A 24,409-nucleotide genomic window follows, 5' to 3' on the forward strand; every position below is an offset into this window, starting at 1 on the left:
TATGGCTGAGACCCTTTGCTATTCACCTGAAACTACCACAACATCGTTAACTGGTTATTCTCCAGTACAAAATAAAAAGTTTGGGGAAAAAAAGAGTAATACAAGACCCCTGGTTGCCTTCTAGGGGGTCTTCTCCCTTCTCTTTATTTTTTTTTTTTGGCCACACCAAGTGGCCTGTGGGATCTTAGTTCCCTGCCTAGGACTTGAACCCATGCCCCTTGCAGTGGAAGGGAAGTCCGTACCTCTGGACCACCAGGGAAGTCCTTCCCTTTACTAACATTCACAAGGAGACCGATGTTGGCAAACACATATTGCTTTATTTAGTGTTTCTCTGGATTGCAGAAGTGTCAGCAGTGGGCTGAGACCCGCAGGAGGGCAGAGGCAGCTGGGCAGCCCCCAGGCCCTCTGGGGAGTTGGGGGTGGGGGTAGGGGAGAAGCAGCAGAAAGAGGTGATGCCCCTGCAGCTCCTCCCAAGGCCAGCCCCTTCCCCAGGCCCCCAGGATAGGGAGCAGGGTCAGGAGCCAGTGAAGGCCCTGCGTCTGTAACCTGGGGCCAGAGTACATGGGTAAGGTGTTTGTCATCCTAAGGCATGGACTCAGGTGGGAGTGCTCCTCCCAGCTGGTGGCCCCCAAGGCTGATTGCTGGTCAGGAAGCCACATGCACCCTTAAGACATGAGCCTGTTTCACGGGGCCCCCAGTCCCGGGGAGAGGCAGTGAGGTGTGTGCTGAGGACAGTCTGGTTTTGCCCCAACCTGCTGGATCACCTTGGGCAAGTCCCTTCCCTTCTCGTGCCTCTATCTCTTGCTCCGTCACACCAGAAGACTCGACCAGGTGATCTCTCAGTTGTCCAAATCCTCCGCTCTGACAGTCCCGCCTTTACTCCAGGATGTCCTCAGGCTGGGCTGATATTAGAAGGGCATTTTTAAGGCTGGACGGAGAGGCAGGCAAGGGTGGTTTTAGCCCCCAGGGGGATGTTGGAGTGGGCTACAGGTGGACAGGCAGACAGACAGACAAGGTGCCACGGGAACAGGGAGGAGAGGGGGGCCTGGGCAGGGAAGAGGGCACCAGGGCCCAGATCGCCCACCCTCTCAGCACATTCCCTGCCCTGCTGAGTCAGGGAAAACACATCCAGTGTGTCTTGGTGGTGGTGGGGCGGCGGGGGGGTGGGGAGGGTGCGGGTGGGAAGATGGCTTTTTTAAAAAATAGTTTCCTATAAAGCATCAAAAAATCTCAGAGAAAAACCTCAGCAAAAGTTCCCTTCTCTCAAATATTTGGCATTGGCAGTGGGGCTGGCGTGGCTGCCTCTGGCCCCGGCTCTTCCTATTGCTGTGGCCCGGCCTGGCCCACTCCTGGGGCAGCTTCCTGCGCCCCTGCCGCCCCCTCCCCCCCTTCGAGAGAGAGAGCCGAGCTGGAGGCGGGAATTTGTCGGTGGGCTTCGAGGTGTCCCTGGGTCCCTGTCTGGAAGCTCGAGTCTTTGGTAGCTGGGAAGGGAGGAGGGGATGAGCGAAGCACTAGGAGGTGGGAGGGGTCCAGTGGGCGCCTTCATCACCGTGAGTTCAGCCGTGGGGCCACCTGTGGGGACCAGGGGAGAAGCCCAGTGGTGAGCAGGAAGCAGAGGTGGTCCAGGCCCTTGTCTTGGTGAGTTAGATACCTGGTAGTATATGGAGGGAGGGGAGGAGGGAAGTCTGGAGGCCTCGGTGCTGGAGACTCGGACCTTAGATCCTATTCCCACAGGGCTCTCTGCCCCGACAAGAGTGGGCCTCTCTTCCCAAGCAGCATACCCCTGCCTCCTCGGTCTCCCCCACCTCCCCATGCTGCCCTCTTTATGACCCTCTGCACTGGTCTCTGGTGCTCAGTGGGCAATGGGATAAAGGGTGCCCTCTGGATCGAGACCCACAGTGAGGTGCCCAGGCTCTGTCCAGGACGGCTGAGGGAGGACGGCCTGGCCCCCAGAGGCTCTGCCCCGGTCCCACACTCACCACAGCCAGGTGCCCGTTCTTGGCCTTGGTGATGAGCAGTTCCGAGCCAGGTGTGAAGTCAATGATGCCATCCCTGCCGGGCCCGCCTGCGAACGTGATGCTGGAGAGAAGCGGGCGCGTGAGGCCTGCCCGCTGTGCACGCTCGGCCCGCTCAGCAGCCCTCCCCGCCTCACCTGCCCTGGTTGATGTTGATGTTGTTCACTCGGTCAGCACTGAGGGCCGTCTTGGTCAGGGTCTCAATCACGTGGTCACTCTGCAGCACCACGTCCCCCTGGGGGGCCACAGAGGGACGGGGTCAGGCCCTGCCCAGCACTTAGAGGCCCATGCCCTCCCTGCCGCCCAGTCCCCGAGGGGCACCTTCTGCTTATTGTCCTGACGCTGCACGTGCAGCACGAAGAGGCTGTCGCTCAGGCTGCTGACGGAGATTCCTGGGGGAGGAAAGGGCAGAGGTCAGGGATCAAGGAGCAGAACAGGGCCCCCTCTCTGGACCCAACCTGGACTCAGGCTCACCAGTCAGGTTGGTGTACTCGATCCTCTGCTTGACCTTAGCGTCCTCCACGATGACCACGGCGTTGGGCGTCAGCAGCAGCTGCCGGGAGCGCGGCTTGTAGCCCTTGCGGTCGTACTTCACGACGGGCACCGCGTACTGGGGACAGAGGGTGGGTGAGGGGCCTCCTCACCCCCTGCCCAGGCCCTGACCCCCGCCCACGCAGCCCTCGGGCAGCAGAACTGTGTGGGGCTGAGGGCTGCCAGCAGGGTCTCACCTGGATGGGCTCCGAGCCCAGGGCCTGCAGCACTCTGGGGTTGATCTCATCTGCACCTGCAGCCCAGATAGGAGAGTAAACGGGGAGTGAGCGGAGGAGAGAGGGGACCAGGCTGCTGATGGAAGGTTTGTGCACTGGAGGGGCGGGGGCTTACCAAGCCGAGTGCTGATGAAGAGTCTGGGGACACTCTGGGGGTAATTGTCCTTCTTGCCCTTGAAGATCTCACTTGCCACAGCCTTTTGCTGCAGCTGAGGAGACAATAGCAGGGAGGTGGGGGATGTCAGAGAGGTGGGGCTGTCAGAGCAGAGCAGGAGCCTGCTGAGACAGGAGCTGAGACCGCCTCCCTCACCCACTCTCTGGCCCCAACAGCAGGAGGCTAAGCCCTGCTGCCAACACTCCCCTTCAGCCCCTTCTCTCCCGATCCCTACCAACTGAGGCAGAGGCCTCTCCAGAAGGGTCATGATAGTGCTGTCAGGGTCCAGGCCCCACTTCGGGGGTTATTCCCATCATCACAGGCCCTGGAGTCCCTGAGATTCAGCTCTGGCCTGAGATCTTAAAGCTGGCTGATACTAATACTCAGAACTACTGTGGGGCTTCCCTGGTGGTCCTGTGATTAAGAATCTGCCTTGCAATGCAGGGAACACCACTTTAATCCCTGATCTGAGAAGATCCTACATGCCTTGGAGCAACTAAGCCTGTGGTGTGCCACAACTATTGAGTCTGTGCTCTAGAGGCCAGGAACCACAACTACTGAAGCCCTAGAGCCTGTGCTCCGCAACAAGAGAAGCCACCGCAACAAGAAGCCTTGGAACCGTAGCTGGAGAGCAGCCCCAACTCATTGCAATTAGAGAAAATCCTGAGCACAGCAATGATGACCCAGCATAGCCAAAAATAAATAAAATTATGCAAAAAAAACCCACAAACTACTGCAATTAACTCTGCTGGATGGGTCCTTCATTATCATCTGATATCAAGTTGGCAAATACAAGGCCCATTGGTCACCAATGTCTCTCTCTGGAACTATTCTAACAGACCAACGCTGCAGCCTTTTCAACACAGGACTCTGGGCAGCCTCGACCAGTGCAGCTGCTCTAGAAGATAAACTCTATTTGCCTTGCAAAATCTATTCCAGCCTCCGCCTCATACATGAGGCCAGAAAGGGGCCTGGATCAATTCAAGGTTGCACGGTAAGTCGGGGCAAAGGTCCTCCAGGCCAGCTCTCTTCCAGCACTGCACCCCACCCCCCTAGTCCCCTGGTACCTGCCTCCCAGCCCCATACCTGCTGCTTCCATTCGGGGCTGATGCTCCGGCAGTATTTCCACACCATGTTCTTCCGGCACAGCTCCCGCAGCAGCTCTGAGGCCTGTGGGCAAGAGGGAGGTCAGGGCACCCAGGCAGCCTGGCTCCCTTCCCTCTGCAGACAACAGGCATGTGCCCACCATGGGACCTTGGCCTAAGTGACACCCCCTCAACCTGGACCACCCTTCCATTCCTGAATTGTTTCTCTGCAGAGAATTCGCTCTCCGCGGCCCAGCTCCAGGTCCCTTCCCTTCCCATGGCTCCTCAGGTCACATGGTTATTAGGTCCCTCCGCTGGGTGAGTTGGTGGTCCCCCAGTCAGCAGGGAGAGCCCACGGACCTCACGCAGGGCAGGTGGGGGCGTGGGCCAAGAAGTGTCCAGAATATTCCGGGGCAACTGCCGTCGCAGGTTGAGCAGAAAAGAGGTGCGCACGTGGTCCACGAAGAAGGCATTCTCGGGGCAACGGGGCGCGTGGCGCAGGATGAAGCCCTGGATGAGCCTGGGGGTGGGGGTCCGACATGGGCGGAGGTGAGAACCCTGGTAGCGGACCTGCCCCCACACTCTGCTCTGCACCCCCTGCGTGGCGCCCAGTGCTCACCGCCGGATGGTCTGTGCCGCCCACTTCCTCTTGGCCGCCTTCCTCCGGCCCAGCGTTCCTCGCCACCACGACTGGATGCAGATGGCTGCAGAGACCACAAATGGCTGACTTCTATCTCTTCCCATTGGTGGCCCACCCTAGCCCCAGTCCCCACCGTCCTGAAGGCCTCTGGGCGCCCAAACCTGATCGCTTCACCCGCAGGAATTTCTGCCGGCAGTGAAAGCCCCTCCAGGCGGCCTGGATCTTCGTGGCTGTGGTTGGGAAAGAGAGTCACTTGGCCAGAGCACAGGGGACCCAGCTGGGGGCCTGGCCCTGCTAAGAGCTCAATGAGTAAGGGGAGTGGCTGAACCAGCTTCGAGTGGAGGATAAATAAGTGAAGGAGAGTAGGAAAGGGCGAGGGCTGGTCTAGTGGTTACTACTTCACATTGCAATGCAGGGAACGCGTGTTCGATCCTTGGTTGGGCAACGAAGATCCCACAGACCGTGGGGCAACTAAGCTTGAGCTCTGCCACCGAGAAGCCTGCGCATTGCAACAAAGACCCAGAACAGCCAAAAGAAAAAAAAGAAAGAGCAAGGGAGGGAGCAAAGCAACATGGGAACATGCTGAGTGTGTATCCGGGAGCAGACGAGGCGGGCAGCCCAATGTGGACATGGCAGACATCCCGGAGAAGAAGCCTGAATACAGCGATTTCTTTCCCGCTTCCCAGAATGGACCCCACTGGCCAGGATGGGTGGGGCCCTTCTCTCACCCAGGCTCTGTCGTCGGATCTCCAAGGCGTCCTCTGTGGCAAACAGGGTCTTGGGGAAGCGGATGAAGATCTTGGTCCTGGGAGGGCAGCAGTGATCAGCTCCTGGTTGCCACCCAGTACCCCTCAATCCCCGGGCATGGGCGCCACTCACCTGCCCATCTTGTACTCTTCTGGCTTGTAGCCCAGGTGCCTGACCAGCACAGTCACCCCATCCTGGGGCCGTCCTGTCCACGTGGGCCATGTCTCTGGGCACAGTGACTTGTACCTGGTGACAGGAGCAGAAATGTACCCAGCGCCCCCACCCCCCACCAGTGCTCTGGGAGCCCAGACCAGCTTTCCTGGTCCCACTGACTCTCAGGTCACAGAAAGTCTGGGAGGTAGCTCTGTTACTACCCCTACTTTAAAGATGAGAAAATTGAGGTTTCTAATCTGAGATCCAATCAGTCAATCCTAAAGGAAATAAGTCCTGAACATTCACTGGAAGGACTGATGCTGAAGCTGAAACTCCAATTCTTTGGCCACCTGATGTGAAGAACTGACTCACTAGAAAAGACCCTAATGCTGGGAAAAGATTGAAGGCAGGAGGAGAAGGGGCCAACAGAGGATGAGATGGTTGGATGGCATCACCGACTCGATGGAATGAGTTTGAGTAAGCTCCAGGAGTCGGTGATGGACAGGGGAGGCTGGCATGCTCCAGTCCATGGGGTTGCAAAGAGTCGTACTGAGCAACTGAACTGAACATCTGCCTAAGGTCACAGGGCCTAGAAAGACACGCCTGGTGACTCCTCAGACCCCTGACTCGGGATAACCACGAAGTTGCTTTCTGAGCTGACTGCAAAGTCTGTCTCCATCACAGGCTTTTACTGTCTCCACTGCGATAGGTATGTGAATGCGTGCCTCATTGGACCCCTGACCAGCTGCTCTGTGACGGCAGGGCCTGGGCGTGGGGAGGGCTGGCCTTTGCCCTCTCAAGCTTAACATTAGGCCTGCAGCATGGAGGGCCCCCCCCGGCGTGGCTCCCACCGCAGCTGAGGGCTGTCCTCCCGCCCAAGATCGCGGAGGCTCCGACCCGCCCACCCCTTCCCCCTGGCGCTGCGCCAGGCCCCGCCCCCACCTCTGCAGGAAAGCCTCGTATTTGCGGCGGTAGGCAAAGCCGGCTCTGCGCACGCGCAGGTTCTCCATCAGCCCCAGGTACTTCACCTGGTGCCTGATCAGCACCTCATCAAAGCGGCCTGGGGGAAGAGATCACCGGGTGGTCAGCGGGCTTTGACCGGCCTCTGCGGGGGAGGCCCAGCCCCCACCGGCCTACTGGGCGGAGGGCCTACCGGGCTGCTTGGAGTCATTGGGCTTGATGCAGCGGATGTAGGCAGGCTCCTTTGACTTCAAGATCTCTACCAGCTCCAGGAGGCTCATCTTGAATTGGGTGGCCACCTGGTCAGCCAAGATGAACAACAGGAAGGTTGGTGGCAACTGGGCTGAGGCCACTGACCCCTGCAAATGCCCCTCCCTGCGCAGAACCCCGCAGACACCCCTCCCTGGGGCAAAACACCCCCAGTTCCCACATCTGCCCCTGCCCTTTGTGGACCTTTTTTTTTTTTTTTTTTAAATTATAACTCTTTATCCCAGCATCCGCAAAGGTCAGATTTCTGAAGCTGATGAAGATGGGGCAGCATTTCCAAGTGAAATGTTACAAGTTTTCTGTCTGTGGGGTAGGGGGTGGCAGGAAGGGTCTTCGGGAAATAACCCTTCAGCTGAGAATGAAAGGACAAGTAGGAGACACCCAGAAGGAAGAGAGGCAGGAACGGCATTCGGGCAGAGCAACAGAACGAGCAAAGGCTTGATGTACACAGAGAACTACAAGCCATGCAAGGAACTAGGAGGGGAGTGAAAAAGAGCATTAGAGAGGCAGGAGCATGGTAGGACTCAGGAACCACATTAGGGAGACTGAACTTTATCCTGAGGGAAATAGGGAGCCAAAGAGGAACCTGGAGGGAGAGAGGAACAGGAACAGATCTGCCTTTTGGAGTATCCCTACAGCACACAGGTGGAGGGTGGTTGGTAAGAACAGGTGGGAAGACAGAAGACCAGGGAGGAGGCTGACTGGCTCAGAGGGCTAGAACTGGAATAAGGGTTACAGGGAGGGGCTGAAAGGAAGGGGTTTTCAGGCAGCAAAAACGGGCAGTATCCAGCAGCTGTTAGAATGAGGGCAATGGGGGAGGCTAAGGAATCAGGGATGCGGCCCAGGCTTCTGTCCTTCAGGCCTGGGTGGAGGGTGGTCCCTGCCCTGAGTTAGGGAAACAGGAGATGCATGCCTGGGACATGGACAGTCAGGGTGCATCATAGACTAGTGGGGTCTGGAGTAGCTGCAGGTCCCTGGGAGGAGGTCAATGGAACTCTGGTTTGCTGGAGAGGCCTGGACAGGAGTGGGTGTGTCCTCACAAGGGTGGGGCTGAGAACAATCAGGGAAGGGGTGGGGTTGGGGAACCCAGGACAGGGTCCCAGGGAGTCAGACTCTGGGCAACACTCTGCCTCTGCGGCCTCCCTGCCAGCAAGTCTTGGCCTGCAGCTCCCTGGCTTCCACCTCTCCCTGACCTTGCTCGTCCTGGCTGCCCTGACCCTCCCCCTGCCAAGCCTGGCAGCCACACCTCTATGCACAGCTCACTGCATGGAGCATTCCCCTGTCTGGCACCACTGGCCAGATCTGCCTTCTTCCCATTGCTCTCCTTGAAAATGGCACTTTGTGGTCCACTTCCTGGTGTTTTTTGGACTGTGTTCCTGTGTGGGGCTCTGCAGGGCCCTCTCATATGTCTAACAAGCATCTACTCATTCCCAAGTTATCTCAGATGCTTCCTCCTCCAGGAAGCTTTCCCTGACTCCCTTCCCCTCTTCTACTTCCACAGGCAATTTGCTGCTCCCTGTTGTAAGTTTCCACAGCACCCCATGCACATTTCTAGGACAGCGTGTGTTCATTTTTGTATCCTAAGCACCCAGTAATGTCCACTACAAGTGTCTGCTGCAGGGGAGTGAATGCATGCAAGGGCCCACACAGACACAGGTATACATACGTGCATCCACACTTAGAGACGTTACACACCCAGACACCCATCAAAGTAGGCACAGATGTACCCACGGGCAGCCTCCCAGACACACACAGATGTGCACCCAGGCACCAGCAAACACATGAACTCACACACACACTGCCAACTCCCAGCTCAAGCAGGCACCGGGCCCGCTCACGTGTGCACACACACACCCCCTGGGGTCCCACCGCCTTCACACCGTCTCTGGCCGCTTCTTGTCGCTGAGCTCGCTCCGGTCGAAGCACTGGCTCAGAATGGGATTCTCTGAGCTGCACATGGTCTGTGAGGGCAGGGCAGGGGTCACAGTGGAAGCATAGGGACAGGCTGGTCAGCTTTCTGGGACAGAGATCATTCAGAGCCCAGACCCCCAGCCCTCCCCCTGGAGGTCCTCCTTACCTCCTTCAGGTTCCGGAAGAGAAGGTCGTTGTTTTTATCCAGAAACCCTGAGGGGAGAGAGCAGACGTGAGGGGAGGCAGAGCCCCTCTCCCAGCCCTCCCGGGGGGACACAGCCCCAGGGTCCTCACCCGTCACATTGTAGGTCACCTCCCCAGCATAGTGCAGGAGGCGGAACTCCCCGCGGTCCAGAGATTTCCTGGTCCGCTGGTCAGCCAGCTTGTGCCTGGGGCGACAGGGAGAGGAAGCTGCCAACCACTGGCCTGAGCCATGCCCCTGTCTGCCCAAGAGACTTCAAGAGAGGAACCAGGCATCCAGTAGGAAACCGGCAGGGCGGGGCCTCCTCCCACACAGAGGCCATCACAGAGGCTCAGAGAGGCAGACGGCCTCGTCCGGGGTCACACAGCGCCAGGACCGGGACCTCAGCCTCCACGCTGCCAGGGCTCGCAGGGTGGAGGGTGATTTGGTGTTGCCTTTGGCTGTTGCGTGGCTCTGCTCAGAGCGCTGAGTGCTGCCCGCTACACTTTAGCAATGGAATCAGCCCCCAAGAGACTACTTAGGCCTTAAGCATATTTATACCCTTTAACCCATTTTCTACTTTTAAAGAAGAATTCCAAGCAACTATCCAGAGAGACCAGGCAGAGATTTAAGGCCCAGAGATAGATATTCTGTTTTCCCAGCAGAAACCCAGAGGCTGGACAGGGCCCCGAGAGGCCGGGTGAGAGCAGTGGTGTGTCTGTGTGTTAGAGCCGCCAGAGGAAGTGTTTTGAGGAAAGTTTTCTGTTTGATGATACAGGAAGATACTCAGGATATAACATTATCCTGAGTCCTATATACAATAAGCTCTCAACCGCAAAAAAGAAAAAAAATATATACAGAAAAAGGCAGGAAGAAAACGTCTCAAATTATTAACAGTGGTGACCTCTGGGTGACAGGATTACAAGTGGCTTTTGCACACGTTCCAACTTTTCTCTGAGGAGGGATGTTCTCTTTACAAACAGAAAAAAATATGTTTTTCTTTCTTTTTTTTTTCAGGCAAGGCTTTACTGGGACCCCTGCTGCAGCCATAGGGAATGAGAACAAACAGGTTCCTTGCTTGCTCGCCCTGAAAAAAAATTGCTCAGGAATTCCCTGGCGGTACAGTGGTTAGGACTCTGCTTTCATGGCTGGGAGTCAGGTTCAATCCCTGACTGGGCCTGAGGCCCAGCTCTGGACTTGATGTGAGATAATCTCCGGCAAAGGGCTGCACCTCTGTGAGTCTCAGTAAAACCTCCTCCAGGGGTTGCTTCTAATTAGAGAAGGTGATATGCTCAAAATATGCAAGGCGGAGCTGGGACAGAGGGGCTTGTTTCTTTTCTCCCCTCATCCCGCTTTAGGGGATTCCTTAAATAAAAAGGAATTTCCAAGTAAGGAGGCTAAAAAAAAAAAAAACCTTAGCAAGTTTCATTCTTGAGCAGGTTGAGGAGGAAGTGGTGGTCCTGGCTTCTTACTCAGGAGGCGCCAGGAGCTGCAGTTCGGGTGCCTGGCCTTCGCTGGCACCTCCCTTGGTCACCTCCTTGTGGCTGGCACTTTATGCGTGAGGGGGTTCCCAGGCTTCCACAGGCTCTGGCCCAGGACAACCCCCAGTCCCACTCACGTCAGGAAGTGTGGATGGTGTTTGACTGTGTCCTCCAGCTTCTCCAGGAAGGTCAGGTCCGTGGCCTCCCCGGGACGCAGACATTCCTCATCCTGGGTGGGTGGTGGCAGAGGGTGAGGGGTGCGTGTAGGGGAGGGACCAGAGAGCACCGGGACTCAGGGGCCCCCCGAGGGAGGCGCAGACACTCCCAGGGCTGGCCAGCGCCTCCCCTCACCACTCACACACAGCCCTGTTCTGACCCTCGGCAGGCACCGAGGACTTCAGCCTACTGCGGACAGGCTGGGAGAGCCAGGGGAAAGGGGTGACACATCCTGCCCAGCCCCCAACCCAAGGCCCTGGAGGAGCGGATGCCTCACCAAAATGGAGATGATGCCCTTGAACTTCTCCTCCACCAGGTCACAGATAATCTTGTTGTTGAAATACTGGACTGGCTCCCACTGAGGGGCACAAGGGGAGGGAGGCATCACCATGGGGTCACAGCACCTCCCCTGGGGATACCCAGACCTTGATCTTGGTTGCACTGGGGCCGGCCACGGGCAGGCCTGCACTTACCGCGATGCCCTCGGCCTCATACTCCTCCTGCTCCGACTTGAGGGTGAGCTCAATGAAGAGCTGCTGCAGCTTTTCGTTGCAGTAGTTGATGCAGAACTGCTCAAAGCTGTGAGGGAGACAGAGGCATCCTCAGTAATATGGGGGGGGGGTGCTAGACGAGGAAAGATGGGGAGGGGCAGAACAAGGCCCCAGTGCTAGCTGAGGGAAGAAACAGAGTGGGACTCAAGCGGCTGGCAAGTCATTGGCAGGAATGAGGGAGGCCAGGGGAGAGGTGAAGGACCAGGGCAGGGGACACGATGGCAGGAGAGACAGGCCGAGTCAGGGGGCGCTGACCTGTTGTGCTGGAACACTTCAAAGCCGTAAATGTCCAGTAGCCCGAGGACTGTGGTGCTCCGCCAGCTAGGGCTCTCAGCATCCTAGGGCCAGCCGACCAAGAGTGTGCGTCCCCACGATTGCCAGCTCTCAGCCCCGGCCTCCCTGGACCGCCCTCCCTGCCAACTCGGGAGCAGCAGGGGCCAAGCTCTCACCTTGGAGGCCAGCGACCTGTTGATCTTCGCGACCAGCCAGGAAAAGGTGCGGCTGTAGACAGCCTTGGCGAGGGCGTCCCGTGCATATGCGGCCTGTTCTAGGTTCAGCGGGCTCAGGAGCTGCGGGCAGAGGGTGAGCAGGGAGATGAATGCAGTTCCTTCCCACCTCTGGCCCCTCTGACTCAGGAAACCGATCACTCTGCCCTCCCTGCCCCCAGTGAGCCTGGTGCTGGGCAGGGGGGCAAGGGAAGACACAGTGGCCCTACCAGAGGGAAACTGGTAGAGAAACAAGAGGTCTCATTCCTGGAGTTTGAGTCTGCCTTCCAGCTTCACCCTCTTCCTGTGTGACCTTGGCCAGCTCCCTGTGCCTCTCTGAGCCACCTGCCTTATAAGCTTCCAACATTGGTGCTGAGAGGACCAGCTGAGCAGACCAGGGCAATGTGGGATGATGGGAGTGGGGGCTGCCTTGGAACACCTGCCCCCCACCCCAGCCCCACCCCCTGGCCTCACCTCTTCGCCCTTGGCGATGATCTTCCTGTGGGTCAGGGCTTCCCGCAATGTTGAGCCTTCCACACCAAGGAGCTGCCAAGGAAGGGGGTGGGTCTGGTGAGGGCGCAGCTCCCCCGCCCCAGCTGCCCTGCCCTTGCCTTCTGCTCGCCTCCTCACCCTGGTCAGGTACTTGAGCTGGTTCTCGGTGGTGACCTGGGCGTTGCTCTCCTCATCGGCGGCAAAGTGGGTGTTGCCCAGATGCAGGACGCTGGCCACGATGCTTAGCAGGTCCTGGGTGGGGGTCAGGGGACAGGGAGGGGCAGGTGGGGGTTATGGGAGGGTCTGAGAGCCCCAGGAGGGCACATGTGGATGGTCAGCAGGAGCTGGGAACGGTGGGGGGCAAGGCATGTGAGAGGAGAAGGCAGCTAGAGTAGAGCTGATTGTAAAGGTAGACCGGGGTTTTCACGGGGTGACAGGAGGAAAGGGTGGGTCCCCAACAGAGGTCTCACCTCCACCTCGTCCTCGGTGAAGTCAATGACAGTCAGAGCCTTCCTGACCACCTTCCAATCACTCTTGTCGTTGATGGAGGAGACTTTGGCGCACTGGCCCTGTGCCATGGGCAGAGTGGGGTTACAGCTCTGGCTGGATGGGCTCCCTGGGTGGCACCTGGCTCTGCCTGCCCACCCCCCTCTACTCACCTTCACCAGGTACAGGTAGCTCTGGGGGTTTCGTTCCAGGCCCAGCCTGCGCAGCGTCTCCTCCTCACCCCCCTCCAGCAGCTGGTAGAAGATGTGGAAGTTCCTCTCCCCGTGATTCTGGTGCACCACGCGGGACTTCTCCAGGAGGTAACTGAGGATGTGGCCACCCACAGGGGCACCCTGCAGGCCGGGCAGGATGCAGTGACTGCTCAGGGGAACTGGGGACATAGCCCATCTTCCCCTTCCCCCTCAGCCCTCCAGAGTATGAATTTCAGCTCTGGCTGCGTGGCTCAGACACGTCGCCCCTCCTGGCCCGCATTTCTTCCTCTATGAAATGATGCTAAGCCCTTTCTTGGGCTTCCCAGGTGGCACAAGTGGTAAAGAACCCTCCTGCCAATGCAAGAGATGTGGGTTTGATCCCTGGGTCAGGAAGATCCCCTGGAGAAAGGCATGGCAGTTTGCTCCAGTATTGACTGGAGAATTTTATGGACAGAGGAGCCTGGTGGGCTACAGTCCACGGGGTTGCAAAGAGTCAGACATGACTGAAGCAACTTAGCACACATGCATGCATGGCCTTTCTACCTGATGGCTCACACCTGGAGGTCCCATAAGCATCTTAAACTCAACAGGTCTGAATCTCAAGTCCTGGTCTCCACTCCTCAAACCAGCTGCCTCTTCCCATCCTGCTCACCCTTCTAGGTGTTCAGACCAAGAAGTCTGTGGTCCTCCTGGGAGCCTCCCTGTCTCTCTCACCTCACATCCAATCAGATAGCCAATCCTGCTGCCCTAACCTTCAGAGTATCCAGAATCCAGCCATGGTCACCAGACTGGGCCCAGCCACCATCATCTGTCACCCAGATCTAATAATCATCAGCTTCCTAACTCGTTTCCTTGCTCAGCCTCAGTCTCTACCATTTATTCTCAACAAAGCAGCCAGAGCAACCACTTTAAGAGGAAACTGAGGTCATAACACACTTCTCTTTCAAACTTTTGGGACTTCCCTGACACTTCAGTGTACTTCCACTGCAGGGGACACGGGTTCAATACCTTGTTGGGAGACTAAGATCCCACATGCCGTGAGACCTGGCCAAAAATTAAAAAAAAAAAAAAAAAAATATATATATATATATATACACACAGGAATTTTCCAGGTGATCCAGTGGCTAAAGCTCTGCACTTCCACTGCACGGCACATGGGTTCAATATCTGGTTGGGGAACTAAAATCCTGCAGGCTATGCGGGCATGACCACACAAACAAACAAACAAAAAATCCCCAAAAACTCTCTGGCCTCACTTCCACCCAAGAGTTTTAAAGAAGTTCTTATAAAGACCCAAAAGAACCCACACCACCAAGCGTCCTCTTCCATTCCTTGTCCCCTTGCTCTCTTCTCCAGCCATTCTGGCCTCCTTGCTGTCTGTGAACACATCCAGCATCTTGTTCATCAGAACCTCTGCACTGGCAGTGCCCTCTGCCTGGACGCTCTTGGGTATATGTGCAACTCATTCCTGTCTCCATCAAGGCTTTACCAAAGGCCACCTTCTCTATGCCCACTGTATCTGCATTATTTCAAACAGCCAATGCCCCTCCCCTTGCCTCATTTTCTTTTTTGCTGTGACATATGTTGGCTAATTTACATTTTTCTGTGGACTATCTCCCTGCTGGTCACTCAGTCATGTCTGCTCTTTGCGACCCCCGTGGACTATAGCCTGCCAGGCTCCTCTGTCCATGGGATTCTCCAGGCGAGAATACTGGGGTGGGTTGCCATTCCCTTCTCCAGGGGATCTTCCCAACCCAGGGATCGAAGCCGGGTCTCCTGCACTGCAGGCAGATTCTTTATCTCCCTGGAGGCAGGATTTCTGTCTGTTCTGTTTCACTGCTGTGCCACTAGCACTCGCAACAGTGTCTGGCACACAGAAGGTGCTCAATAAATGTTTGCTGGTGCCAAAGACCTGGGCCAGTGGGTGCCCGCCACGTGGGAATCCCGTTCCCCCAGCCCTGCCCCGCCCATGGGTACCTTGAAGTCAAACTGCACGTCCATGTACTTCCCAAACCTGCTGGAGTTGTCGTTCCGGAGGGTCTTCGCATTGCCAAAGGCCTAGAAAGTGCCGGGGTGTGAGGGGTGCCTGGTGGCCTCTCCCTGCCCCTCCCAGCCCCAGGGGCTGCTGTCCCCTCACCTCCAGCACCGGGTTGCTCTGCAGCAGCCGGTCCCGCACAGCACCACCCCGCTCGGGGGCTGGGCAGGTCTCGGCATAGAACTGCAGCAGCCGCTTGGTGGCCTCGGTCTTGCCTGCCCCGCTTTCCCCAGAGATCATCACTGCCTGGTCCCGGCGCTCCGTGCGCAGTGCCCGGTACACAGTGTCGGCCACCGCGAACCTGGAGCAGAGGCCGGGGCAGGAGCTTAGGGGGCAGGGGCCCGAGTGGCTGCAGGGGCTGGGAATCCCGCAGGAGGGACTGGGGGTGGGTATTCCCATGTCGGGTGGGGTTCACAAGGGTGTGTACCCTTGAGGACAGGTGAGCCCTCCAGGATGTGGGTCAAGGGAGATCCTTCACAGCTGAGAATGAGAGTCATATTCTGATGGAGAATTGACGGGATCACTCATGGGTGAGGAGATTGGGAATCGTTCAGGGGAAGACTGAGGTCACTCACAGGTAGGGCTGGGAGGTCCTTCAGAGGTGCGGGTCAGAGGGTCACTAAGGTGGGAGGCCCATGTCTAGGTAGTGTTGGGAGAATAAGTCACAGCTGTGGGAATTCCCTGATGGTTCAGTGGTTAGGGCTCCATACTTCCATTGCAAGGGGCACAGGTTCAATTCCCGGTTGGGGAACTAAAATCCTGCAAGTCACACAGCAGGGCCAAAAAATAGTCCTGGGTGTGAGTTGGGGTGGAGGCTAGGGGGATCCTGATGGGATGGAGAGATTCACCTTGGGTGAGGACTGGGTATTCCTCAGAGATGTGAATTGTGATTTATCCCAAGTGGGAAATTGGGTGGAATCATCTCAGGTGGTGATGCTGGGGAGCGGGGCGGGGGGGGGGGTGTCACTCACAGGTGAGGTGGAACCTCATAGAAGCTGACGCCTCGATAACGCTCCATGTGCTGTCGGCTGTAGATCTGCAGGTCTCGGTAGGGGTTGACAGAGACCAGCACGGGGCCGATGTAGGTCTGGGGGTCGGAGGAGGAGGCTCAGAAGTTTCTCCCAGAGGCCCCGGAGCCGCTCCCCCCTCCTCCCTGCAGCCCTGCATCTGTGGCCCCAGAGCCCCCTCCGCCTTTCCACTCGGGCCTCACGTAGATCAGGTTCTCCCGGAAGCGCCGCCGCAGGTTCTCGATGAAGGCGGCCTCGCTGGTGAAGTTCTCCAGCAGCACGAAGTCCTGCACCCCCACCCGGTCACGGGCGGTCAGCGCGCTCTCCATGGTGACCCGCACCCCGTCACTGCCCAGGGCCTGCAGGGATGGGCCACGGGAGAGAGTCAGAGGCGGCAGGGTAGGGGAAGGCCTCTTCTCCTCTTCGCCATGGCCTGGACGACTGCGGGGGCAACCAGGGCATGTGAACATAGGAAACACCTGGGAAACGGGTGCACCAGGCTGGGTAGAGAAGGCCCGGATGGCAGAAAGCTGGCACACGGGACATGAGGACATGGGTCCCAGAAGAAAGACCATCTGGGGCACATGGGACCTGAACACAGGCCACTGGAACGCAGAGGCCCCAGAGGACATGGGGCCAAGGCCCCTGAATCCAGGGAGAGGCTGGTTTTGTGTAGAGAAAGTTAGGGGTTGGGGAGGGGATGTCATGAGAATAAAAGAAAGAATGCTCTGTTGACCTTGGACAAAACCCCTCCTCTCTGTGGAAGGCATCCCAAGGAGGAGGAGTTGAGGTAGACCAGGTGACCTCAAGTACCCTAGCTCTAGGCCTTGGGTGACAGGTGCTTTGTAGGACAAATCACTAGGAGTAAATTCTACAAGCAGGGTGGGGCTGTCTCTCCCCTTCTCACTCACCAAAATCTCCAGGGGGAGGGGGTCTAGGGACCCAACAAGAGGCTGCCCCAGGTCCCAGGAGAGAGACTCCACCGGGACAGGGGCAAGGGGAACCTCACATCCCAGCTGGGCTCACCACTCACCCCAGAAGGGGGCCCTCCCTCCCAGAGCGGAACCACACCCTCCCGGCCAGCTGCCAGGCTCCCCAGACACCCTCCTCCACTGGGACTCCTGAGAAGTCTCAAGGGAGCAGGGGTTTTACCAGGGAAAAAGCAGCTGGCAGCTAGAGCCCATCAGAGGGTGGGAAGAAGCACAGGCTCAAAAAGACCCTCACCCCTCACCACACTCTTCAAAAGGGTCTGAGAGCTCTAGGAAACTGACACCAAGAGTGTCAAGGGTCAGGGAAGAAAGAGCAAGCTGGCCGCAGGGGTAGGAAGGGGTGGAGATCCCCGAAGAGGCCACCAGGTCTCATCCAACTGCAGACCACCCAGATCTCGGGCAGGGGGCACCCCTTTGGGTCTGGCCGTGGCCCTGACTCTTCTAGGCCTGCCCCTCAGCGCCCTCCCCCCCACCCCTCTAATTCTGTCCCGAAGCTGCTGCCAAATCTGACCCAAGCCCCCGCCCCCTTGCCCTCTGGGTGGCGGGTCTGGGCGCTCTCAGCCTTCCCCGGGAGTTATTGGCCCGGCCCGGGTCCGAGCGCCTCGCGGCCCTCCCGGCCTGGCCTCCACTCTCCTGCAACTTTCCGGGACGTTTTCCACCCGAAATTCCTGGGCCGCGCCCGCTTCCTGGCGGGGCCGAGGCGGCGCCACGAGGCCGTCAGAGACGCCTGGGACCCCCTGGCCCTGCCCCGCAAACCCGCTCACCGACGCCCGGTAGCGCATCCTGCCCGCTCGGCCCGGCGCCCGTCTCCGCGGCCCGTGCTCTCGGCCCGGGGCTCGGAGGCGGCGGCGGCGGCGGCGGCGTCACGAGGGAGGGGCCGGCCCGCCCCCCGTTCCGCCTCCGCTAGGCTCGGAGGCGTGGGGCTCCCCGGGCGCCCCCGCCTCGCTCGGGGCTCGGACTCCGGGGTTCCTCTCCAGTTGGTAGGGGTGGGGCAGGCGCTCAGGCGGGGGGCGGGGGGAAATCTCGCGGCGTGGGTGGGGACGGCGGGGGCGGGGCTCCCGGCTGGGCAGGGGCTCCGCCTGAGTCAGGTTTTCCAGGAGGGAACGTCGTCGGTTCTCCCCGGGGGTGGGGCCCGGAACCCGCGCGGCCGCCGCGTCTACACCGACCCGGAACTCACTTCCGGGCTTGTGTCTACACTGCGCACTAGGCCAGGCAGGGGACTCAACTCACTAGGCAGAAAGGCCCGTGGGTCCCGGAGGAAGCAGGATTTCCCTCCCCCCTTCACCCCAACCTCGAGTCCCGGGAAAGTTAAAAATAGAACGAAATGTCCAAATACGGCCGTCGTGCCCAGGCAGGCGGAGCCTCGGTGCGGGGACACTGTCCACCCCCACCCTGTACACTCTCTGGAGGGTGGGTCCCACGTCTTTAAGTCCCAAGAAAATCTCTTGAGTTCACAGAACATGCGCCCCAGGGAGGGAGACGGCCACAGGGCGCCTGTGCCCAGCGTCGTTCGTGCAGGGCTTCTACGGAGGGCTCAGCTTTCCATCTGGGAAATCCACGGCCAGATTTCCAGCATTCGGAGCAATACCCTTCCCCCTACCCGGGACACCCTGACTAGGGGGCCCCTCCTCCCCCCGTGCCCAGGGGCTCCTCACCTCCTTCTTCTGTTGGGTGGCGGGACTCCCTCTCTGGTCTCTCTGGATCCTTCCATATTTTCTGCCCAGGACACCCTCCAGCTACCCAAACCAGCCTCCAGCAGCCCCATCCTCACTGAGCTCTAGGTGGGCAGTGGGCAGCAGCCTGCGGGACAACTCTAGCTCGGATCCCAGCACAGGTGGGGGTGTAATGCCTGTGCTTAGTCACTTAGTCGTGTCAGGTTCTTTGCAACCCCATGGACTGTAGCCCTCCAGGCTCCTCTGTCAGTGGGGATTCTCCAGACAAAACTACTGGAGTGGATTGCCATGCCCGCTTCCAGGAGATCTTCCCAACCCAGCGATCCAACCCATGTCTCTCACACTGCAGACAGATTCTTTACTGTCTGAGCTACCAGGGAAGCCCGGTGTGATGGCTAGTGCTTCCTGAAGGCCGGGCTATTTTCTCACAAGCGGTATGACTGCCAGCAGGTCATTTCACTTTGGGGAACCTCTCCTAGAGCCTTGAAATGAGACTAACCTCTGTCTCAAAGGGCTGTTGAGAAGCCTAAGATAAGGCACCCAGGCACCTCCCAGACCCTCAGTAAATATCACTGCCCTCTCTGGCCAGACGCTCTCTGCACAGGCTTGGAGCAGACCTTCAATGCAATGCTAAGTCCGCTTCAGTAATGTCTAACTCTGCGACACTTAGGGACTGTGTAGCCCACCAGGCTCCTCTGTCCATGAGATTCTCCAGCCAAGAATACTGGAGTGGGTTCTTGTGCCCTCCTCCAGAGGATCTTCCCCACCCAGGGATAGAACCTGCATCTCTAATGTCTCCTGCATTGGCAGGCGGGTCCTTTACCACTAGCGTCACCTGGGAAGCCAGTGGGAGCAGACACACAGAGCCAGGTCCTGGGTCAGACAGGTCACACTTGTTATCTAGCAGGGAAAGCCCCTGAGGCGTGTCCCTCGGCCAGTTAGAAAGAGCTCTCCAACTTTACCTCCACCGTACCTGACATAAGGAACCAGAGGTGCAATAATGCAGATGCTGACTTTGTCCTAGGGGACAGAAAGCAGGGTTAGGACCCAAAGCCCTAGCCTGCCCGACACTCTTGGACTTAGGCTCCCCGGGGAGGGAGTGAGGTGGCGGCAGGTGCGGTCTGCAGCCTCTTGGGGAAGGCTCATTACTTTGAAAACAACAGCCCGGCCAGAGCCTCGGGACCCCGCGGCGGGAGCCGCCAGCTGGGAGATGGGGCCCTCCGGAGGGACCGAGGGGACCGACGCCACAGCGCGCAGCTGGGAGATGGGTGGGAGCGGAAGGGCGGGGCTGGGTCTTAAACGCCACCAGCTTCGGGCTTTGGGCGGGAGGAGGCCCCCTCCGCGAGGTCCCCAGGGTGAAAATGCAGAAAGGAGAAAGAGCGCGGAGAGGACTCAGCCTCCCGCCTAGCCGGAGTGGGGAGGTACTTGGGGGACGGGAGGAAGGGGGTCCAGCCGGTGCCCACCGGGAGCACGGCTCCGGGGGCCATGCAAGCACCGGGTTGGTGCGGCTGGCCGTGGCCCGTGGGCCCGAGGGGAGGGGCTGGCAAGGGGGCGTGGCTTCGCCGCCGCGGCTAGAGGCTGGAATGAGGGGAATCCGCGCACCGAGGGGTTTGGCCGGCCACCCCCGCCCGAGCCGCTCTGCCGCATTCCCGGGATGCCCGCCGGCGCCCCCACAGCCGACACTCGGTGGCGGAAGGAGGGGGCGGCTAAGCAAACCAGGCGAGCCCGCAGCCCCTGGCCAGCGCCACAGACCATCCCGCCCCGCTAGGCGGAAGCGCCCGCCCCAGGGGAAGAGGAGTTAGAAAGGCGGGGGTGGGGTGGGGTGGGGTGGGGTGGTGGGTGGGCCGAGGGTGTGAGAGACACCAGGGCTACAGCGCCAGGCGCTTCCTGCGTTCGAATCGCTGTCTTCTGGTACTACCTTCAATGCCCTCGAGCTGAGCCTTGAGGTCTGGATTATTACCCCCATTCTACAGACGGGGAAACTGAGGCTGAGTAGACGAACGTCGTGTTCAAGATCCCAGGACTAGTAAAAGAAAGGGTGGCATTGGAACTGGAAAGTCTACCACTGTCTATTTCTGCCGGGCTGCCTGAGGGGGAGACGCTTGCCTAGCCCTGGCGGTTTTCCCAGCTTCTCTGTCAGGTTAACCTGCTACCTGCCAGGCTGTGACCTTCCTTAGTGAACCTGTGACTGCAGTGCCTAGTAGCCACCTTTGACTGTGTTGTGTGAGTATTGACCTGTAGGCCTTGGGAAGAGCAGCTAGGGAGTGGGCCATGATCTTTGAGTCCCCAGCATGGCCCTGAACCTAGGGGCTGGTTGCAGGCTAGGATGCAGCTATGCCCCATCCCGAGTGACCCAGGACTTATTTTCCAAGGCTGTCTCTAGGTTTCTTTCCATCTGGAGAGGGGTTTCCCCTAAAAGCGGGGATGGGCAGGCCCAGCAGACCTGGGTTATTCAGCCCCGTTACCTAGTATGGGCCAGGTGCCCCCAAGCCTGTCCCCTGGGAGGGTAGTGGGCAGCTTCAGGGGTTCCTTCAGCCCAGGGCTATGGAGGTCTGGAGAGGGTGTTCTGAGGACTCCCAGATTGCCGCTAGAAACTGATTTCCACTGGGGGTAGCCTTCCGGCCTGTTGGGGCAGCAGAAAGAACCATAGCCTATCTTACCCCCAGCACATGCTGGGCACAGAACAGGTGCTTGAGTTTTCTTTTTTTAATCAAACATATCTTAGGTCTGGGCCCAGGCTGCCCTACCTAGGACTGTTCCAGACTCAAGGGAACTGTTGTAAGGGGGAATGAAAAGGAAAGGCGAGGACTTAGGGGTTCTACCTGATATCTCACTGGACCCCAATCAAAGGTTTACACTCTGGCTTCAGAACCATGGGCCTTTTGTCTGCCAGATGCTTCTACCTGGGGGTCCAGTAGAAGTAAACAAAGCACCTTGCCCCCTAACCTATCCTCCTGGTTCAATATCCCGTCTGTTGAGAGGAGACAGGCACCTCCAGCTAGTTGTCACTGCCGGGCATCAAAAGGCCTGCCCTCCTCCCTCCGCTCCTCACACGGAGGAGTCACCACCTGCCAACCACCCCCCCCCACTTTGTTCCTCCATCACTGCTCTGCCCCTGGACGAGGCAAGCAGCCTCCGAACTGGCGTCCCTGCCTTCCTCCAATTCATTTTCCTGCAGCCTCCTGTGGTATTTACAAACGCAAATCGATCAGTTAACGTCTCATGTTAAGAGAGTGAAGGTTTACTCTTCCGTATGCCAAGCACACCCACTGCTTCTTGCCAGGCCGATGTTTGTGGACTTCAGCCGCCCACTCTGTCCTCAGTTTACCACTGCTCCTGAGTTCCTGTGTGGCCCACAGGGGTACCCTCTCCAGTGCCTTCTCTCCCCACGCCTCCCTCACCACCCCACTCAGCCAAGAGGCGCTCCGCGAGCCGCCGCCACCAGCCGCCCGGCTCTAAGCTTCTCGCCTTTGCACCTGCAGCTTCCCTGGCCCTCGCACCCAACCCCCTCCCCACCTGACTGACTCTTAGTCATCCTTGAAGACTCGGCTCAGGTATCACTTCCTCCAGAACCCCTTCCTAACTCCCCGAAACACACAGCCCCCTCCTTGTCGCATTCCGCTCTAATCGAAGGTTTCCTAGTCCGTCTCTCCCAGGAGATTGCCCCCGCTTCAGGCAGGCACACAGTGGGGGCTCAAAAACTGCTCGCGGAAGCCTGCGTGAATGAATGAATCACAGAGCCCGGGAGTGTGAGCAGAAGGCCGGAGCGTGCCGGGCGTTGAATAGGCCGTGGGCCAGCCATTCATTCTCTCATTCATCTCGGAGCCCCCCAGCCGCAGCACACACACAGGGGCCACTCGCGCGCCAGGGCCCGGAGGCGGGGAACGGGAAGGGGCGGGGCCCGGACCGCTGCTCCGGAACCCAGAGGCAGAGCAGGCTGCCCGAGGGCCCCAAAGGGCGCGCGGGGTGCCTGAGTCCCGCGGCCCCAGCCGCTTCTCACGCCCTCACGTTACCCGCAAAGAATCTAAGTCTCCAACAGGCCGAGTTCCGGCGCCACCGGGTCCTGGGACCCCCGCAGCGGCCGTGCCGAGCAGACCCGCAGCCCCCGCGATCCCTGGGCCGGCGACCCTCGCCTTCCGCACGGTAGCTCTGGGACTGGGTCGCCGCCCGGCCGCTTACCCTCTTCATCCTGCCCGCGAGCTGAGCACCCAGCTCCCCCGGGCCACGCGGCTGCGGCCCGCCTCGCGCCTTGTGTACCCACCTTCTCGGCTTCTCGGGTGCGCGGGCGGGGGCCAGGCAAGGCGGCGTGGCCGGCTCCGGAGTCGGCGGCCCCGGCACGCTCTCTCCGCCCAGGGCCCGCCCGGGGCCGAGCCGCTGCCTGTCGTCATCCCAGGCAGGGCCCAGGCCCCGGCGCGCGCGCGCACCCTCCGGCCCCGCCCCGGCCGGCCTTGGCCGTGCTCCGGCTCCGGCCCCGGCCCGCGTCCGTGTCCGCGGGGGGCTTGAGGCAGCACACTCCGCAGCCCGTTCCCCGGGACGAGGCGCGTCACATTCTCACACACACACACACACACACACACAAACACACGCACGCACCCTCCTTTGCCGACGACCTGGCCCACTTGCTGCAGTGCTGGGTGAGGGGGTGTCTTACATGTTTCTCCTTTCTCAACCTAGGGCGCCTTTGCAAACCCGACCCTCCCCTGCTTGCCAGGCCAAATCAGTTCTTCCCCATTTGCGACTGCCTGACTCCCTTCATCCTCCTTCCCCACCCTCACTACTGCTCTGAGCTGGCCAGTGTCAGTTTTTCAAGCCAGATGGGAAAGCCGGGCGGTATTAACCTGAGCCTGTACTATATACACCTGGAACTTTACACGCACTGTTTGTTAGATTTCGGAGCGGCCCTGTCACCTACGTGTTGTTAGCCCAGTTCATAGCCCGGCAAACTGAGGATCAGGGAACTGGAGGAGAAGGGAGTCAAACCCAGATCTCCACTTTGAAACACTCTGCCCCTGGTGGGCTTAAATCCATCGCCCTTCATTCCATTCACCCCTTCTTGTCTGGTCCCTTCACGTCCTACCAAGGACCAGAACGCTTCCCCACTGCTCACCTCTTCCCCAAGGAGTTTGCTTGAGAGGGGGCTTCTGAGACACTCCCACCCACCTCCCAGCCCAGAGCATCCCAACTTACTAGCTTGCAGGGCCTGTGGGGGTGAACCACACGGATGATCTCCCCGGTAGGTATGAGCTCCACTTGCAGCGCCATTCCGCCTGTGGATCGCCAGTGTGCCGAGCCCCGGGACCTCTGAGCAAAAGCCGGCCTGCCTGCCTGCCCGCTGGCTCTGGCTGTGCCCGGAACCAGGAATCTGGTCTCACGCTGGGATGGCCGCTTGGTTCAGCTTCAACTCCAGCCCCAGGGGATGGGTCTGGTCCAGTGCCTCAGGACACAGCTGGAGCAGCCCAGGTCTGATTGGGAGGCCTCTTGGCCCAGCGGGGTTGGGGCAGGAAGAGGAGGGGCTGAGGGATGGAGGAAATGCCTGTTGTCCCAGGTAACGAGAGGAGCTGATGCAGCCACCCCTGGGGGACCCAGGTCAAAGGATAGAAGGCCGTTCCCCTCCAGCAGCTACATGACTGGGCCTCTCCTGATGCCCTCTCACCGATGTCAGCTGGAGAGCACAGTGACCACAGAATGTACATCCTGCCCTGAGCCAAGAGGAGCCATCATTAGGCATTGCGCCTTCTGCGTGTCCCCCCAGCTTGCCTGCCTCCCGCAGCAGCAGGTGAGCCGCTGGAGTTTGAGAGGCCAGGGCTGCTGGGGACTGACCATGTTGGGCAGAGGGAGCTGGAGAGGCAGGAGGGCACTGTGAGGAGGCCCCTACCCTACCCTCCTCTGGAGCCTTGAAGGC

The 24,409-nt window shown here is 59.2% G+C and overlaps 1 protein-coding gene across 3 annotated transcripts; it reads right to left on the bottom strand.

Annotated features, from left to right (window-relative positions):
• Window positions 1–297: 297 nt before the first annotated feature.
• MYO1C (myosin IC) lies at window positions 298–23,940 on the bottom strand. Of its 3 annotated transcripts, none has more exons than XM_070478827.1 (32): window positions 23,695–23,940; window positions 16,049–16,204; window positions 15,810–15,925; window positions 14,941–15,139; window positions 14,781–14,861; window positions 12,765–12,944; window positions 12,576–12,674; window positions 12,244–12,357; window positions 12,088–12,159; window positions 11,578–11,697; window positions 11,384–11,466; window positions 11,051–11,156; window positions 10,855–10,935; window positions 10,499–10,590; window positions 8,994–9,088; window positions 8,866–8,912; window positions 8,669–8,749; window positions 6,715–6,820; window positions 6,504–6,621; window positions 5,541–5,654; window positions 5,390–5,466; window positions 4,823–4,891; window positions 4,641–4,725; window positions 4,382–4,541; window positions 4,023–4,106; window positions 2,898–2,991; window positions 2,744–2,799; window positions 2,490–2,625; window positions 2,337–2,407; window positions 2,153–2,250; window positions 1,980–2,079; window positions 298–1,572 (listed from the first exon to the last, which is right to left on the bottom strand). In XM_070478827.1, the coding sequence occupies exons 1-32, from the start codon at window positions 23,767–23,769 to the stop codon at window positions 1,546–1,548; spliced, it is 3,192 nt and encodes a 1,063-aa protein (XP_070334928.1). In that variant the 5' UTR covers window positions 23,770–23,940; the 3' UTR covers window positions 298–1,545. The 3 variants fall into 3 exon arrangements, with proteins under 3 accessions (XP_070334928.1, XP_070334930.1, XP_070334929.1); XM_070478829.1 differs by lacking the exon at window positions 23,695–23,940 and adding an exon at window positions 22,769–22,867; XM_070478828.1 differs by lacking the exon at window positions 23,695–23,940 and adding an exon at window positions 17,599–17,802.
• Between the last annotated feature and the right edge of the window lie 469 nt (window positions 23,941–24,409).

Source organism: Odocoileus virginianus, chromosome 17, assembly GCF_023699985.2.
Source record: "Odocoileus virginianus isolate 20LAN1187 ecotype Illinois chromosome 17, Ovbor_1.2, whole genome shotgun sequence".
NCBI lineage: Eukaryota > Metazoa > Chordata > Mammalia > Artiodactyla > Cervidae > Odocoileus > Odocoileus virginianus.